This window comes from Theropithecus gelada, chromosome 12, assembly GCF_003255815.1.
Source record: "Theropithecus gelada isolate Dixy chromosome 12, Tgel_1.0, whole genome shotgun sequence".
NCBI lineage: Eukaryota > Metazoa > Chordata > Mammalia > Primates > Cercopithecidae > Theropithecus > Theropithecus gelada.
In genome coordinates, this window is record NC_037680.1 from 30,726,589 (window position 1) to 30,743,845 (window position 17,257).

The 17,257-nt window shown below is 39.8% G+C and overlaps 1 protein-coding gene across 1 annotated transcript in view; it reads right to left on the bottom strand.

Annotated features, from left to right (window-relative positions):
* The window catches only part of NEB (nebulin), a 223,573-nt gene that overhangs the window by 92,932 nt on the left and 113,384 nt on the right, over positions 1–17,257 (bottom strand). The window contains exons 74-78 of the mRNA XM_025404794.1: positions 15,628–15,939; positions 13,549–13,752; positions 12,077–12,181; positions 11,827–11,934; positions 11,128–11,439 (exon numbers count right to left, since the gene is read on the bottom strand). Of these exons, the coding sequence (XP_025260579.1) occupies positions 11,128–11,439; positions 11,827–11,934; positions 12,077–12,181; positions 13,549–13,752; positions 15,628–15,939 (1,041 nt within the window). The remainder of the gene's footprint in view (positions 1–11,127; positions 11,440–11,826; positions 11,935–12,076; positions 12,182–13,548; positions 13,753–15,627; positions 15,940–17,257) is intronic.

Below are 17,257 nucleotides of genomic sequence, written 5' to 3' on the forward strand. Positions count from 1 at the left end.
GTCCCCACCTATTCTTTCAGCCTCGTGTCATCTGTACTTCCATTGGCCCTGTGTGTCCTGATCCCACAGCCCGTCTTTCAATTCGTAGTCTCATCATCCCTCTTTAAACATGTTGGTCACCCTGAAGGAATGCCCCATGTCCTCCTAACCAACCCAACTTCTGTTCTTCCTTCATATCTCTATAAAATCAGTGCCTTCTCAGAAGAACTTTCTCGATCTCTTTTCATAGCACCATGGATCACTCTCAGCCACTCCATTTTTATTCTTTAATGAACATCTAGGTCTCAGTTATCAATGTGAACTCTCTAAAGTCAGGGGCTGTCATGTTTTTTGTTTGTTCTTGAGATGGAGTCTCACTCTGCCACCCAGCTGGAGTGCAGTGGCACAATCTTGGCTCACTGCAACCTCCGCCTCCTGGGTTCAAACGATTCTCCTGCCTCAGCCTCCCGAGTAGCTGGGATTACAGGCACATGCCACCATGCCAGGCTAATGTTTGTTTTTAGTGGAGACAGGGTTTCACCATGTTGGTCAGGCTGGTCTTGAACTCTGGGCCTTGTGATCCGCCCACCTCAGCCTCCCCAAAGTGCTGGGATTACAGGTGTGAGCTACCGTGCCCAGCCCCATGTCATGTTTTTTCTTCTTCTTTATTCACCATTGTATCTTTAGTGTTTAGCACAATGCCTGGCACACGGTGTGTTTAATAAGTATTTTTAAAAGGATGATTAGGAATTCGATCACTAGTTCCACAATTTTGGTCTCCAGAAACTGTCTTAAATCCACCACTTGGCAATGCATTTTAAGTGATGAGCATGCTTTCCTGTAATGAACTCATTCATCATAAAAAAGTATCTCTGGAAGCTTAAGGGAACCAAGGTCAGATCATTTTTAAGTTATCCATTCTATACAGGAAATAAATAACCTTCTGGAATCCATCATTTCTAAAAGTTTGGAGGGCAGAAAATACGAATAAATCTAAAAATGCCTCAGGTGAGTTAATGAGAGACCACATTGTGAAGAACTTCAAGTTAAAGGAAACAAGTGGTCTGGAATGTGCTGCTAACTTTTCATATTAAGTTGAAGGAAGACGGTCCTGCCCTTCTTTGATACATAACTGAATGACTATGCGCATTCTTTTGTTTAAGAAACTGCTCCAGCACTTTGGGAGGCCGAGAAAGGTGGATCACCTGAGGTCAGGGGTTTGAGACCAGCCTGGCCAACATGATGCAATCCCGCCTCTACTAAAAAATACAAAAATCAGCTGAGTTTGTGGCATGTGCTTGTGATCCCAGCTACTTGGGAGGTTGAGGCAGGAGAATCGCTTGAACCTGGGAGACAGAGGTTGCAGTGAGCGGAGATCACACCACTGCACTCCAGCCTGGGTGACAGGGTGAGACGAAGGAAGGAAAGAAGGAAGGAAGGGAGGGAGGGAGGGAGGGAGGGAGGCAGGCAGGAAGGGAGGGCAAGGCTGGGCGCAGTGGCTCACAGGCTGGACACGGTGGCTCACATCTGTAATCCCAGAACTTTGGGAGGCTGAGATGGGTGGATCACCTGAGGTCAGGAGTTCAAGACCAGCCTGGCCAACATGGCGAAAACTTGTCTCTACTAAAAATACAAAAATTAGCCAGGTGTGGCGGCACATGCCTGTAATCCCAGCTACTTGGGAGGCTGACGCAGGAAAATCGCTTGAACCCAGGAGGCGGAGGTTGCAGTGAGCTGAGATTACACCACTGCACTCCAGCCTGGGTGACAGAGCAAGACTCTGTCTCAAAAAAAAAAAAAAAAAAGTAAGAAACTGCAAACACCGTACACATTAACAAATCTATAGGAAAATTCTGGTAGCACCTTTAACAATGAAAACTTTCTGAAGAAACCTGGCTGTAGGTAGGCAATTAATAATTCTGATAAAATAATAATAAAGTGGAGTGCCTACGTACAGAGAGTTGTGTTTTCAGAGCATTGGAAGAAGCCATCAGGCAAAGCAATGGGGGGCTTGTTTCCTGGGGACACACTTACGTCGCTCTGCAGGTCGTAGGCTTTCCTGGCTTGGATCACATCATTCTGGTCGGGAAGGCAAGACCACTGGTGCAGGTACTGGCGGTAGTCCACATCACTTGCTAGTGCCTGACCTTCTTTGGCAGCGTTGATGGACACCATGTCCCCAGGGATGGAGATCTTGGCTTTGTGGTCGTTGTAGACCTTTTTGTACAGCCTGTCATTCTGCATCTTCAACACATTTGCTGCCCAAACCAGTTTAGGGTCTTCCTTGGCACTGCGACATCCAATGTAATGGCCTTTCTGTTTCTCATAAGCAGTTTTGTACAGATACTGGTAGATGTGAACAGAAAATAGAAGAGTAATTTTTCCGAACCCACTTTTTCTAGAGAGCCTACTCAAAATAACTCCATCTCCCTTAGTTTACCTTTTCTTGGGGAGAGGGGATACTGTTTTTATTTAAATTCAAGCCATAAGTTTTGATACACTGGTTTGTCTTCTATGTCTACATGCATGAAAACATTGAGAGCACCTCTTAGGCAAGAACCGTGTTGCTGGATTATCTCCCAATGTAGCCTGGCCACCTTCAGATGTTTTGTCACACACAAGTACCAATTGTACTTCTTATTACTTTAAATCAAATTAATTCTTTGTTGAAATATGTATTTTTTGTTTTGTTTTTTTGAGATGGAGTCTCACTCTGTTGCCCGGGCTGGGGTGCAGCGGCGCGATCTCGGCTCACTTGCAACCTCCGCCTTCCGGGTTCAAGTGACTCTCCTGCCTCAGCCTCCCGAGTAGCTGGGATTACAGGCATCCACTACCATGCCTGGCTAATTTTTGTATTTTTAGTAAAAACAGGGTTTCACCATGTTGTCCAGGCTGGTCTCGAACTCCTGACCTCAAGTGATCCACCAGCCTTGGCCTCCCAAAGTGCTGGGATTACAGGCATGAACCACCGTGCCTGGCCTGAAATAATTTTTAATTATAAACTTATTTTAAAATTTTATTTTAAAATGTATAACCCTACCTAAATGGGGAAAAAAATATTTTTTCTAGCACACATTAAAACAGCCATATAACTATTTAAAAAAAATACTTGTGCATGTACTACATAAAATTATTATATGAACCACCAGTAGTATGCATGCCACACTTTGAGTAACAACAGAATTCTTTGTACTATGAAATTGAATCTCTTTAAGTACTTGTAAATTAAGTGATATTGTGAAGATATTGAAAAGAAAATCAAAATCTGTGCTTAAATGTAAGAGTTGCAGAACCAAACATAGATGCAAAGGGATCCTCAAATTGTAAGAGTTGTTCTTCGATTTAGGATTTAAAAATATACTAATAACGATGACCCAATCCATTTAAATATAATTCAAAGGGCATTAAGTTAAACTCCCTCTGTTTCTACTAGTTAGTGTTTGTTCCAGTTGGGCAAGGAGGAGCTCTTACATCACTGGCAATATCCCTGGAAGCCTTGGCATGCTGGATCCCAATGGCATCTGCTCGCAAGTCATAACCAGTCATCTTGACATCTTCCCAAGCTTGCTGGTAGTGTTTCTGAAAACAGAGTGCAATACCAAAGTCAATCTGAAGAGGGCGCAACTGAGTCAGCGTTACTGATGTATATAAAAATAGTAACAGTTACACTGAACATTAATCTCTCCTTAAGATTTGTAAAAGAGTCTGGTTTCATATTGAGCTTGAATTCCAGTAGATTTTTAATGACATTTAGTAAAGCTCTCTCCCAATAATTATTTTTTGAAGAAGGAAACTGAGGAGATAATAACTCATGTAAAAATCAGAAAAAAATATATATTGTTTGGCTTTGACAAGGAAAAAGCAATGATGGATGGCCTACTAAAAAATGAGAACTAGATATTATTCTATGTGTATCTATAAGTTTTATGCTGTGTTTTTGGAGAAACCATTCCATTTTTCCTTCCAACAAACATTGAGATGTACGGTATACAGACACATGCAGACCCACACAGCTACTTATTAACTTAAAGACTAGAAATAAAAGGAATGGGAAGAAAACGCCTTTTGCCAAACTCTCTTTGGGGTATGTGATAAAAGGTCTGGTTAGGCAGAGAGCACTCTGAAAAGCAAACTATGTGTGCTGCCTTACATTGCTGATCTGCAGAGCATTGATTTTGGACTGCAGCATCAAGGGAGTGTCAGCCGGCACGTTCACATTAGCCTTCTCTTTCTCCCAGGCATCGCGATACAATGGCTGGTAAAAATGAAAAACAGTGGAAGGGTTGATTAGTGAATAAGTCAATCACCACATGAACGAAATTATAAAAGTCATAAAACATACTAGAATAAATGGATGCTAAATAAAATTATAAGTGAATTTTATAATAAATTAAAACTAATATTGTAAGTAAATTAAAATTTTTAAGTAAGATTAAATCAGTAAACCTAATTTTATATTTAAATAATAAGTAAAATGAAAAGTTCTTTTTGGATGTTCTCCGATATAAACGTAGATTATACGTGGCATAAGCCACTGCACCTGGCCTCATTTGCCCTTTTATTTAAAAGGTGCCAATAGTGACTTCAAAAGGAACACATTTATGTGTGATACAACATAATTTAAAATGAGTCAGAAATATGGTAGTAAAATTAATCCTTTTCCATTTACTCACATCTAATTATCTGATGGGTGACTCCACATCGCAGATAGCTCTGATGATCCCCATTGCTATGCAGGACCTAGATGTTTTTGGTCTGAATAACTGCCATAATGTCTAATATTGGGGTTGTCCCTAGACTTCTCAACCTATTTCAAGCAACGAAGAAGTGGCAATTTTGTGATTATAGCACTAAGTGGTGGGCCTGTATCATGGTCTGGATCTCCAAATGTGATCAAAGTGTGTATCAGGGTGTGCAGAACATGAAGATGCCCACCACATGTGCATTGACCAAACACTTAGCAAAGCAAATGAGATACAGTGGCTGCTAAGAGATTGACTACACAAAGATCTATCTGGATACATGCGTGTTTCAGATCCTGACGCTGACATGAAGAGTCTGAAGTTCATGTTTAAAATTCTTCTTGACTGAGATTTCTTCCATTTGTCTGAAAACATCATCCACCTGGGCTTACCTCACTGATCTGTACAGCATTGATCTTTGCCTGGATTACTTCCGGGGTGTCAACAACGCTGGTAAATTTGAGGTCCTCAGGCTTTATACGATACAACCTTTCATTCAAGAGATTCTGGGCATTCTTCACTCTCATCACTTCCACAGAACCCTCTGGCAACCATCCGATACCCTTCAGCCATTCCAGGTCTGACTTGTACAAGTTCTACATGAAGGATAGGAACACAGAGTGGGGAAGAGTCAAAGTTGCCTATAGGAGTTCGATGCTTGCAAACCACACACCACCTCTATTTAAATCAGTTAGCTGGCTAGTCTCATAAAACTCAAGGATCAACATTAAATGTTAATATTGGGTGTTATCTCTATGGCACACATAGGAGAAGTTTAGAGTATCCTGCAGGAATTGGAGCAGGGCTCACAAGTGGCACTTGGTGGAACGGCAGCCAGCAATGGCACGTAACTTTGTATGCTTGGATTAGTTTCTACACTCATCACTTGAAGTCTGCCTTTTATGTACCACTGGGAATAACATGAGTTGGATTTTAGGAGGTAAAGAACCTTAGATGTAGGCATAATGAAAAAAAAATACATACCTATATCTATATCCACCCTGCCCCCCACCTCTGTCTTTTTCTGTGTCAAGTAAACATGAAATCCAACATTTCCTTATGCTTACATCTACTTCTGAAATATACATCTGATTATGCAAAGGTAATGGCTCAGAGTAGCTGCAACTGATATTTTCTACCTAATTACACAGAATAAGAGACTGATTTTCATCTTGGTGAATAAGGTCTTGCTACCATAAGGAGGAGTCGTCTTTAAGATAGAAAATGTTTGGGGAAAACTCTGCTACCATGAATTGTACAGAATATGTTAGGTTCTATTAAGATTACCATTTAAATTATGCCTCTGGGGAATGCACTGGGATTAAATACACAAATACACATCTCCCCAGGGTCTGGTGATAATATACGCACATCGCTCTGCAGGTCGTAGGCTTTCTTGGCCTGGATCACATCGTTCTGATCTGGCAGACACGTCCACTGGTGCAGATAATTGCGATAATCAATGTCGCTAACCAGGACCTGGCATTTCTTGGCTTGAACAATTGACATCATGTCCAACGGTGTGTTGTGAATTCCTTTGGACTTCTCATAAGCTTTCTTATATTCTCTCTCACTCTGGATCTTGGCAGCATGTATAGACCACACCAACTTGGGGTCATCTTGTAGGGTACGGAAACCCACGTGGTGGCCCAGTTGCTTACGGTAACCTTCTTTGTATTTGTACTAAAGTAGTAAGAAGTCAGATAAAAAAGACATATGAAAATAATGTATTAAGAGGGGTTTTCTTTAAATGGTTTCAGAATGTTTTCTCAGCCTTGGTATAAATTGGCTCAACATTGGCCGTCATTATACATTTCAGTTCACATTAAAGGAGTTAGATAATATGATTTTAGGCAGTTTCAGAGAGGACATGAGTAAATCAGGAGATGGTATGGTGAACAAGAGTAATAAAAACAATAGCTAACATTTACTAAGTAATTACTCTATGCCAGACACTATTATGACTACTTCAAATGTGTTGGGTAGATCCCTGTGAAACTACTGTGTTTTTCGGTCCAAAAATCATTGACTGGTGGCAATTACGATCACAGTTCATTGTCACAATGTCTCTATGAGGTAGATACTATTATTAACATATATTCCAGGTGGGGAAAACAAGGCACAGGTGATAATCTCCATCACCAAGTTTCCCTGACAAGTGCAACATCAGGTCAAATGATCTCCTAAGAGTACTGAAGGAACCTCAGGTACAGAGAGGTCACATGTGTGTGTTTTTGGAAACAGATACGAAAGATGCATGTTTCAAGGACGGAAAGCAAGGTTGTAGCTTGAATCAGAAGATAACAACAAAAGTTCTGTGGACAAGAGTTTCCATCTGATGAGTGTCTTAGGACTAGGGTAAGATGGTTTCTGTTTCTTTCCTATGTTTGGACAACGTAGGCAAGTTTGAACAAAGAGAGAGAAAACTGGGAATAAAGCAGATAACGTGGACCAGCTATGGTTATTAGAGGCAAAAATGAAGAATGAGGAGGAGGAAACAAGTGGCTACATGACAAAAAGCAGAGAAGAACTCAGAGAAAGGGAACAAGGTGACTTAAAGAGTTGGAGCTGGGGGCAGGGTGGGCTTGGTAGCATAATTATTTTATTTTTATTTTTATTGAGATGCAGTTTCACTCTTGTTGCCCAGGTTGGAGTGCAATGGTGTGATCTCACTGCAACCTCTGCCTCCCGGGTTCAAGCGATTCTCCTGCCTCAGCCTCCTGAGTAGCTGGGATTACAGGCTCCTGTCACAAAGCCCAGCTAATCTGTTTGTTTGTATTTTTAGTAGAGACGAGGTTTCACCATGTTGGCCAGGCTGGTCTTGAACTCCTGACCTCAGGTGATCTGCCTGCCTCAGCTTCCCAAAGCGCTGGGATTACAGGCGTGAGCCACCATGCCCAGCTGGTAGCACAATTATTTTGACCACTAGTAAGTTTTAAAATTAGAATTAAATGAACTTCAAAAGATTACTAAGAGTATTCTACATAAGCCTCCAGTATAAAATCTTGCATATAAATGTGATTTCAGTCTTAAGTCTTATATGAAACTATCATCTGTGATTTATATTTGTGGAGAATGTCAGAAATATTTTAGAGATAAAATGACATTGTATTGGGCCCTGAATTTTCCCAGGAATTTAATACAGACTCTTCATGATGTTTTGTTTCTACTTTGTAACAGCATCAAAGTAAATTTACACATATACCTCATCTATGCTAACTTTAATGTTTTCCATTCCATTTTAGTATTTTCAAATAGAGAAAGCTTCTAACACAGGATGAGATGCAATTATTTACACAGATTTTTTTTAAACACAAAATTCTTGAAAAATAGTCTCCCTGCTTGTTTTGTAGAGGAGAAAAACCGCGAGAAAAAAGAAGGAAGCGTACCTCACTGGCAATTTCTCTGGAGGCTTTGGCGTGCTTGATTTCAATGGCATCTGCCCTTATGTCATAGCCTTTCTGCTTGGACTCATTCCAGTCTTTTTGGTAGAGTTTCTATAGGGGGAAAATATAGGTTTGTTTACAAGAGTGGAAAAATAAGCAAATATACTCAAATTTGTCATAATATAAATCATACTGTAATGTACTCAGTATAAGAAAAAAGCATTCATTTCCGGGTTCTTCTGGTTGTTGTCCATTTCCCTTGTGGTGTACAGGATACTTCCGGTTAAAATTTCAAAGCTAAACATCAAACTCTATTAATGTTTGAATATTTGCATCCATCACAATATGGTATGAGTTTGAAAATATCCCACTACAAGTACATGGAACCTAAGGATTAGTGGGGAAGCCAGAGAACCTTTATGAAGGTATCGGGTAAGATCTGATAAGATTTTTCTCCCCCTAATTTTGCCCTTTGACTTCAGAAGTTTCTGCTAACGGGTTGTGACATAGATATCATATATAGCCTGCCATTTGGATGTAATTAAAAATGGTCTTTTGTCTTTCTTATGGCCTTGATGTCAAATGATAAAGTCCTGGATCAATTTAAAAAACCTAAGATGATAACAGAGACTGTTAAGAGTGAAGGAGGACACCAAAAGGATTCAGGTGTCCCAACTCCTGCAGTCTAGGCACCCAGTGGTGTACCCAAGCACACAGTTAAGAGAGAGGAATTCCATTCATATTGCATTGGGACTGGTAGCTAAAGAGAAAACGTCTAGCACTAAAAGCCACGAACATTGCAAGGTAGGTAATTTGTCTGCTGTACCACTCTCCATGAGCGGACAGATATTGCCTATAAAGGCTTCTGCACTTCATGTTCGTGCCACTTACATTGCTGATTTGCAAGGCATTGATGTGGGCCTGCAGCATCTCCGGAGTATCAGAAGGAATGGTGATGTTGCTTTTATCTTTATTCCAGGCTTCTTGATACAGTTTCTGTGGAGAGAAGGGAAACAGGAAATCAATATCTGAAACATTTAAGTCTTAGCTAATGTTTAGCTAATAGTTAGCTAATGTAAGCCTTGGCTAACTACCCAATCTGGAAAAATGTTTTTACGTATGTTTGTAATGGTTAATTTTATGTGTCAACTTGGCTGGGGCACAGCACCCAGACATTTAGTCAAACATTATTTTAGGTGTTTGTGTGAAAGTATTGTTAGAATGAAGTTAACATTTAAATCAGTAGATTCCAAGTAAAGCAGACTACCCTTCATGATGTGGGTGAGCCTCATCTAATTAGTTGAAGACCTTGATAGAAAAGACAAACCTCCCCCGTAAAAAGGAATTCTGCCAGCAGATGGCCTTTGGGTTTGAATTGCAACACATCCCTCAGTCTCCAGCCGGTTGGCTTACCCTGCAGGCTTTGGACTTGCCAGCCTTTATGATCTCAGGAGCCAATTCCTTAAAGTCTGTCTCTTTCTGTGTGTGTGTGTACACACACACACACACACACACACACACACACACCCTATTGGTTCTGTTTCTCTAGAGAATCTGGACTAATGCAATGTTCTATTATTATGTAGCATGACACTACATGTCTTAGTATTTAATATGAGGTCAACAAATATTTGTGTTCCTGAGTTGCCATGGAGTGACATTTTCATTGCAGTGCTTCAAAGTGTGTATGTGTGGTAGAAGAAAGGCCTGTTGGTGTTGGTCAGAGTTCTATTTTCAGTGTGTCTTCACTAGTGAAGACATTTTTAGAGTTGCTCCTCTCACCAAAATTCTTTGAAGAAGTCCAGTCTATGGACTCGGTTTGGGTGGTATCATTGGAAAACAGAATCCAGAACCAGGAAAGCTTGATAGTAGGATGGTTCTTACCTCACTTATTTGCAGAGAATTGGCTTTTGCCAGGACAACTTCGGGAGTGTCAACAATGCTGGTGAATGACAAAGCTTCTGGTCGTGTCCTATAGAGTCTTTCATTCAGGAGGTCTTGAGCAACCTTCACTCTGTTCATTTCCACTGAGCCTTCCGGCATCCAGCCGATGCCACGCAACCACTCCAGGTCTGCCTTATACACACTCTATAAAGAAGATGTCAGACAAAAATACCATTTCTGACCAACATGGTGAAACCCCACCTATACTAAAACTAAAAAATTATCCAGGCATGGTGGTGCATGCCTGTAATCCCCGCTACTTGGGAGGCGGAGGCAGGAGAATCGCTTGAACCTAGGAGGCAGAGGTTGCAGTGAGCCGAGATCGTGCCATTGCACTCCAGCCTGGGCGACAAGAGCGAAACTCCATCTCAAAAAACAAAAACAAAAACAAAAAAAAAAAATTTTAAGTGTTAGACATACCAATCCTTAGCTGAAAAATAAAGCACATGGGGTTGAAGGGATGATAAATGCAGGAGACTGTACTTCCAAAAAAGTAAGACCTGAGATCTCACATGATTCAGGGTTTTTAATATTGATGACAGAAGTAATTTGTAAAAACATAATTATTTATACTAGCCATGAATAATATATAGTAATAATGCTGAATTCCATATAATTATTTGATATTTCAAAAAATTTTATAATTGAAATTTTTCAAAGGAAAATTTTGCTGAATTGGATTCCATTTTAATCCTGTGATATTGACCCAAGGAAATGCTGTTTAGTGTTTTGGAGCTAGCATAATAGCATCAATTATTTTAAAAACATTCAGATGATTTATATTTGTCTGAAATATGTTTTCATTGCTAGAAGTTACAAATGACATGGAAAAAAAAGTCTGGAATCTAGGCTGGGGAGAAAAGGACATGACCTCACTAAGGCTCATCTCTTTTTCCTTCCCACTACGTAACTACTAAAGATGGATTTTATATTAAACAATATGAATGGTACCTCCCAGCCCCACCCCCAGGTTTGTGCAGTGCACAGCCCAGGGGGCTGTCCACAGAGGCACTGACTGGACAATGAACAAATGTACGTCTTCCCCTTCCCCCTTTCCCAAAATTCATGTTACGTACATCACTCTGCAGATCATAGGCCTTCTTTGCTTGGATAATGTCGTTTTGATCGGGCATGCATGTCCAGTGATGCAGGTAATTGCGATAATCAATGTCACTGACCAAAGTCTGACATTTCTTGGCCAGCAAGATGCCTAACATGTCCACTGGGCTAGAGAACTTGGTCTTCCACTTCTGGAATTCCTTCTTGTACTCCCTTTCACTTTGAATTTTTCCTGCATGTATGGCACACATAATCTTGGGATCATCTTCAATGCTCTGGGCTCCAATGTGGTGGCCTTTCTGTTTCTCATAGGCTTCCTTGTATTTGTACTAAAATGCCAGAAATACAGATGGAGACATCCAAGTTTAAAACCATGCTCATGCTGACAATTACAGACAACATGAAATGGACAAGAATTTTATTTTACAAATATTTTGGCATTTCTGAACTATTATATTTAAAAGCAATGTTTTATACTGTTATAAAAATGATTATAATCATATATCTTCACTGGTGAAAGCATTCCCTGTAGCAACTCTAACTATAATGCCGAAATGTATTTTTATTCTTTGTAACAACAAAGGGAACGGTCTTGGGAGGTAGGAAGTAGGATAGGAAGGTACATGTGGAAATAACTACAGAGTGTCGTCCACCAACCACCCTCTGGGTTGTTCAGCACGGTGGAGACCACAGAGGGTTAGATGGAAGGTACTCACGTCACTGGCAATGTCCCTGGAGGCCTTGGCACTTTTGATGGAAATAGCATCTGCTCTCAGATCATAGTCCTTCATCTTTGATTCATCCCATCCCTTGGTGTAAAGTTTCTAGGGAAGGGATAATAGATGACAGAAAATAAGAGTGTTTGAGGAAGGTAATAGGCCAGTTCCAGAAAGGAAACTGTTACAGTGGAAAAAGCATTTTAATTACTCTTAGAAAGGTTTAAGCAACAATCAGGAAATCTCTTACTTGGCTGATATTGGCAGAATTACTCTTGGCCAGCAGGATTTCTGGGGTGTCTGGCATCACGTGGATGGAGGTTTTGTCAGCATCCCAAGCTTCTGTGTATAAATGCTACAGGGCAGGGCGGGGTGGGGCATGGGGAGAGGGAGTATAAGACCTTTTGTTAAAGCCAATAACATCATTACAGTTGTTAGCAAATTTAACTCGCATTTAACTATACAATAGCTCTTTCTAATGCTTGTGGGAGGTGAGGGAAGTAAAAGGGTCATGGGGAAAGTAAAACATAGCAATATTTAAACAGCTGTACAATGGTTTCATAATTAATATGATGCAATATAATGGTTACTATTAGCGATTCTTTTCATCCAGTGAATCACAAGCTTATTCAGACATCCAAAGATGGAGCTCAGTTGTAGAACTATGAGACAGTAGAAATCCCTAGACTTCAGTCAATCCCAAGTGCAAACCCAACTCTACTATTTCCAAGCTGTGTGATCTTGAGAAAGGTACATAACCCTTCACATTCCTCATTTCTGAGAGGGGGATAATCTTTCTTTTTTATTTAGTATTTTTTGAAGATGATCCATAACATATATAAAATGCCCAAGTCACAGCAGATACTCAACGATTTTTTGGTGATTCCTATTGGTGTTATCATCATGGTTGCTATTGATGGATATAAAAGAGTTTCTGGAGTTGTATACCCCCGACTCTGGAGTTTGCTGTCTGAAGCCACTTTCATATTTGTACTGAGCACTCAATTGTACTAGCCTAATGATTGGAAGGTTTCCAGGCAGGTGTTGGAGAATTCAAGTTCAAGTCAATCTAAAATATGCATATTAAGGGCTGACGCATTGGATAAAAATAGATTGATGAAACTTTGGATGAAACAAATGATCATCTATCTTGTGTAATAAAACTGAAAGCAAAAATAGCAGCTAGCTTTCAAAAGTGGATTTCCATAACCTAATGTGGAGGAGCAACCCAAGCAACCAATTTGAATGTATACCAGCATTGCTATGAAACACTATGTGTTTCCCAGCCTTAGAATGAAATGTAAAATGGCTTATATTCCTTACCAGATAGCTAAAGACACGTAAGTGGCCTGAATCTGCTCTGCCTAGGAGAATGTGTAATGAAGGGTAATGCATTTGTGATGTTTCCAGGTCACTGCTCAGAAGGGTGACTGTATCACTCCAGGGAAATCATTCCAGGCTTATTCAGACATCCAAAGATGGATCTCAGTTATAGAACTATGAGACAGTAGAAATCCCTAGACTTCAGAGAATTAGGGGGCAGGGTATTGAGAAGAGCACACAGGGTCACCTTTAATTCAAGCAGATGCTCTGTTAAAGGGCTGCATGAGAATTAGGCCTATGACACCTCCTTTCTCAGGGAACCCTTAGGGAATTTCCTACTTTATGAGCCAAATCTGTGGAAGGTATGATTCTGGCAACAGGAAACAGCTGGAGACTCACCTTGCTCATTGTCAGGGCATTATTCTTTGCGAGGACAATTTCCGGAGTGTCTGTAATGCATGTGAATTTGAGCTGGTCTCTAGGCTGGCGATACTTCCTGTCACTCAGGATTTCTCCAGCTCTCTTCACCTTCTCGACCTCTACAGAGCCAATGGGAACCCATCCTATTCCTCTCAGCCACTCAAGGTCAGATTTGTAAATAGCCTGAAAATGAAATAATGTCAAATATTTATAGATGTCACCTAGACAGCCTGGTGCCTGACTTAACATACATGGATAATGTATAAGTCTGAATCTTATTTTCGTAAATTTCTGGGAAGACCCACAGGATTGCTTTACTTTGGTTTAGAATGGCTAGTTAAATGCCTGGCTCCTGAAGGTAGCCAATATTTACTGTTTTAAAGACTCACAGAAATCTCTTTAATGCTATTCATTTTCAGCGATACAAAACCACTTTAAGGAAATTACTGCCTGCCTCCTGAAGCAAAGTGTTTCTTCTCTGATTTGATGGCCCCTACTTCCTCTTATGGAAACCGTACTGGGTTGCAATACAGTTGGCTCCTGTGTTGTTGGGCAGTGGCTTTCACAGCTTGTCTTGGCATATAGAGAAGAAATGAGCATTACTGGTTGACCACATGTTGCATTAATGTGTTTTTTGGGGGATAAAAAGACATCTTTTTTCGTATGTTTCTATGTACACACTTCCAAGTCAAAGAGTACATCTCTTTTTACTCATATTTATCTTATCCTCCATCCTCTTTCTTGTATTAGAATTCAAGTAAACAAATACTTTTTTTTCTTTCATTTTCTTCTTTGAATATAAACAATTGGTTGAAGGGAAATTTTTCTTGTAAGGAAGGGTAACAATTCTTTTTGTTTTTATAGCTTTTGGGGAATCTCTCTTTTTTTAACTGTCACTGCTTTTATCATTCTTCCAAAAGTGCTTGATTTAATCAGAGCTTGATTAAAACAAGGAGCTACCATATCAATGAGGTAATATTTGAGTCTCCAAAGGACTCTATTGGCCAACAACAGAAGTGTCTAACATATTTCTAGGGAGCTATTGTTCTCAGGTTTCTTAGACAAATTGTCTTAATAGGTATAATTCATTTTTAAACTTCCTTTCAGAAGTTACAATAGATAATTCCTATAAGTTAAATAGACACAAAATTATAATGCAATTGATTCATTTGGAAAATTAGGTTGTTTAGAACAGGAATTCTTAACTTGGCATCAGTGAACTTGGATAGAAAAAATATGTAACATCCTCTCATTTTCATTAACCTCTAACTGAAATATAGCATTTCATTCCATTATAAGTATTACATTATAGTAGTATTCACACTACACCTGACTTTGTCAGCTTTAGAAATCTCAAATCTTTTTATGTCCTATTATAGTTTGATATAGTTTGGCTCTGCATCTTCATCCAGATCTCATGATGAATTGTAATCCTGGATGTTGGAGGAGGAGCCTGGTGGTAGGTGATTGGATCATGGAGGGGGACTTCCCCCTTGGATAGTGAATCCCCATGAGATCTGGGTGTTTAAAAGTGTGTAGCACTTCCCCCTTTGCTCTCTCTCTCCTGTTCCGCCATGTGAAGATGTGCTGGCTTCCCCTTCACCTTCCATCATGATTGTAAGTTTCCTGAGGCCTCTCCAGCCATGCTCCAGTACAGCCCATGGAACTGTGAGTCAATTAAATCTCTTTTCTTCATAAATTACCCAGTCTCAGGTAGTTCTTTCTAGCAATGTGAGAACAGACTAATACGAGTTGTTGCTGATGTCTTAAAAGTATTTATGCTCATCACTTCTTTGAAATTAGTTATTACAGTCACTGCTAGAACTTTTTACTTAATGTGTTAATGAAAAGCACATTACAGGTGTGGTTTAATACTTTGATAATGCTATTTCAATATGATTGGTTTATTTTGAAATTAAACACATATTTTATTTTGTGCATTTCAGAACATTATCCTAAAGAGGTGTCTGTAGGTTTCACCAGACTGGAAAGATTCCATGGCCAAAAGAGTTAGAATGCTTTTCTAAACCATTACTGAACAATATTAGAGCCACTCACATCACTCTGCAGGTCATAGGCCTTCCGAGCCTGAATGACATCGTTCTGATCAGGCAGGCAGATCCATTCATGCAGGGGATGCCTGTAGTCTATGTCGCTTACAAGGATCTGACACTTCTTGGCCGTAACCATCCCCAGCATGTCCACTGGGCTGCTGAACTTGGTCTTCCACTTCTCAAAGTCTTTCTTGTACTCCCTGTCACTCTGGATCTTGGCCGCGTGGATGGACCACAGCATCTTCGGGTCATCCTCAATGTTCCGGGCCCCAATGTGGTGGCCAAGCTGTTTGCGGTAGCCTTCCTTGTACTTGTACTAAAGAAAAGAGATAAGAGTATAATGACAAGAACATCTTACATAATCATGTTTCATAGGTTCACACACATACTGTTTTTCTTTTCCCCATAACTATTGTGAAGGAGAAAGGTGAATATCATCAACCCTATTTTTAAAAGTCAAAACCTGAACCTAGCAGGGGTTTAGTGATTTGCACAGTCACACCACAAGCAGGTGGCAGCATGAGCCTAGAATGAAGAGCTTCTCGTTCCTAATATTTTTCCTCCTCATTATACCACACTGCTTAGTTTACCTTTGATTCCTTAACAAGTAGAGGTAAATATATTGTACAATCTAATGGAGTATCTACTTAAAGACATAGTTATTTTCCCAAAACTGTTTGACATTAAGAAAATTTTAGAATAGTTCCCTTATTAGAACTTATAATAGACTTCTCAGTCAAGGATATGTGTTACATTTAGATAGAGTTTATGTGTCGCCAGGAAATGACTCTTATTAGCCTATCAACACCACTGAGCTTTCACTATGAGTCAGTTTTTCTACCTTTAAGATTCAAGAATAACACATTATGGTCCATTTCACCATGAGACGATTATGGTGTGGGCTTCTCTAGCTTAACAGCAAGAAAAGTTTTGATAATAGGGCGTGTGTCCTTAACCTTGGCAAAATAAACTTCTAAATTGATTGAGATCTGTTTCAGATACTTTTTAGTTTACAGAAGGAATGAAGCATATGTCTAAGGCATGAGGCCCTTGCAGAAGAGGGAAAGTCTGGATTTGAGTCCTAAGGAGGCTTGTTGTAGAATGAGGACACTGGGAACCCTTAGGAGGTGTTTTGCATGTGAAGAAAAGTAGAGAAGAGGCGAGAGCGTGCTGAGAAAAAGCTTTGCTTACTTCGCCCCCTTTTCTTGTGTCCAGTGAGGGACATCTCACCAATTAGGAGTTACAAAGGACAAAACAAATCTCTAAAACGTATCCATCTAGTTTTCTTTTAATGCCAGAATAAATAAATAGAAGTAGTAAGGAAGAGTTTACATGTATATTGGCTGTTTCCCACATGTTATTTAAAGGGAATAAATTAATCCCTTTAATTTCACAAACATCTAGGTCAACTGCTGTTCAATTTTCTATGTATTTATTGTTTTGGGTTTTTTTTTTTTTTTTTTGAAGATGCAGTGTTCAATTTCTGAGGCTCAAAAATATGAACCCATTTTTGTGTCCATCAAATGCTTTTTTAAAAATAGTGTGTCTCTATTTTTGATTGATTGACAGGTATAATGGGTCTAGAATTTTGTGCTTTTCTTTCTTTTTTTCCATTTACAATTTTGTATAGGGAA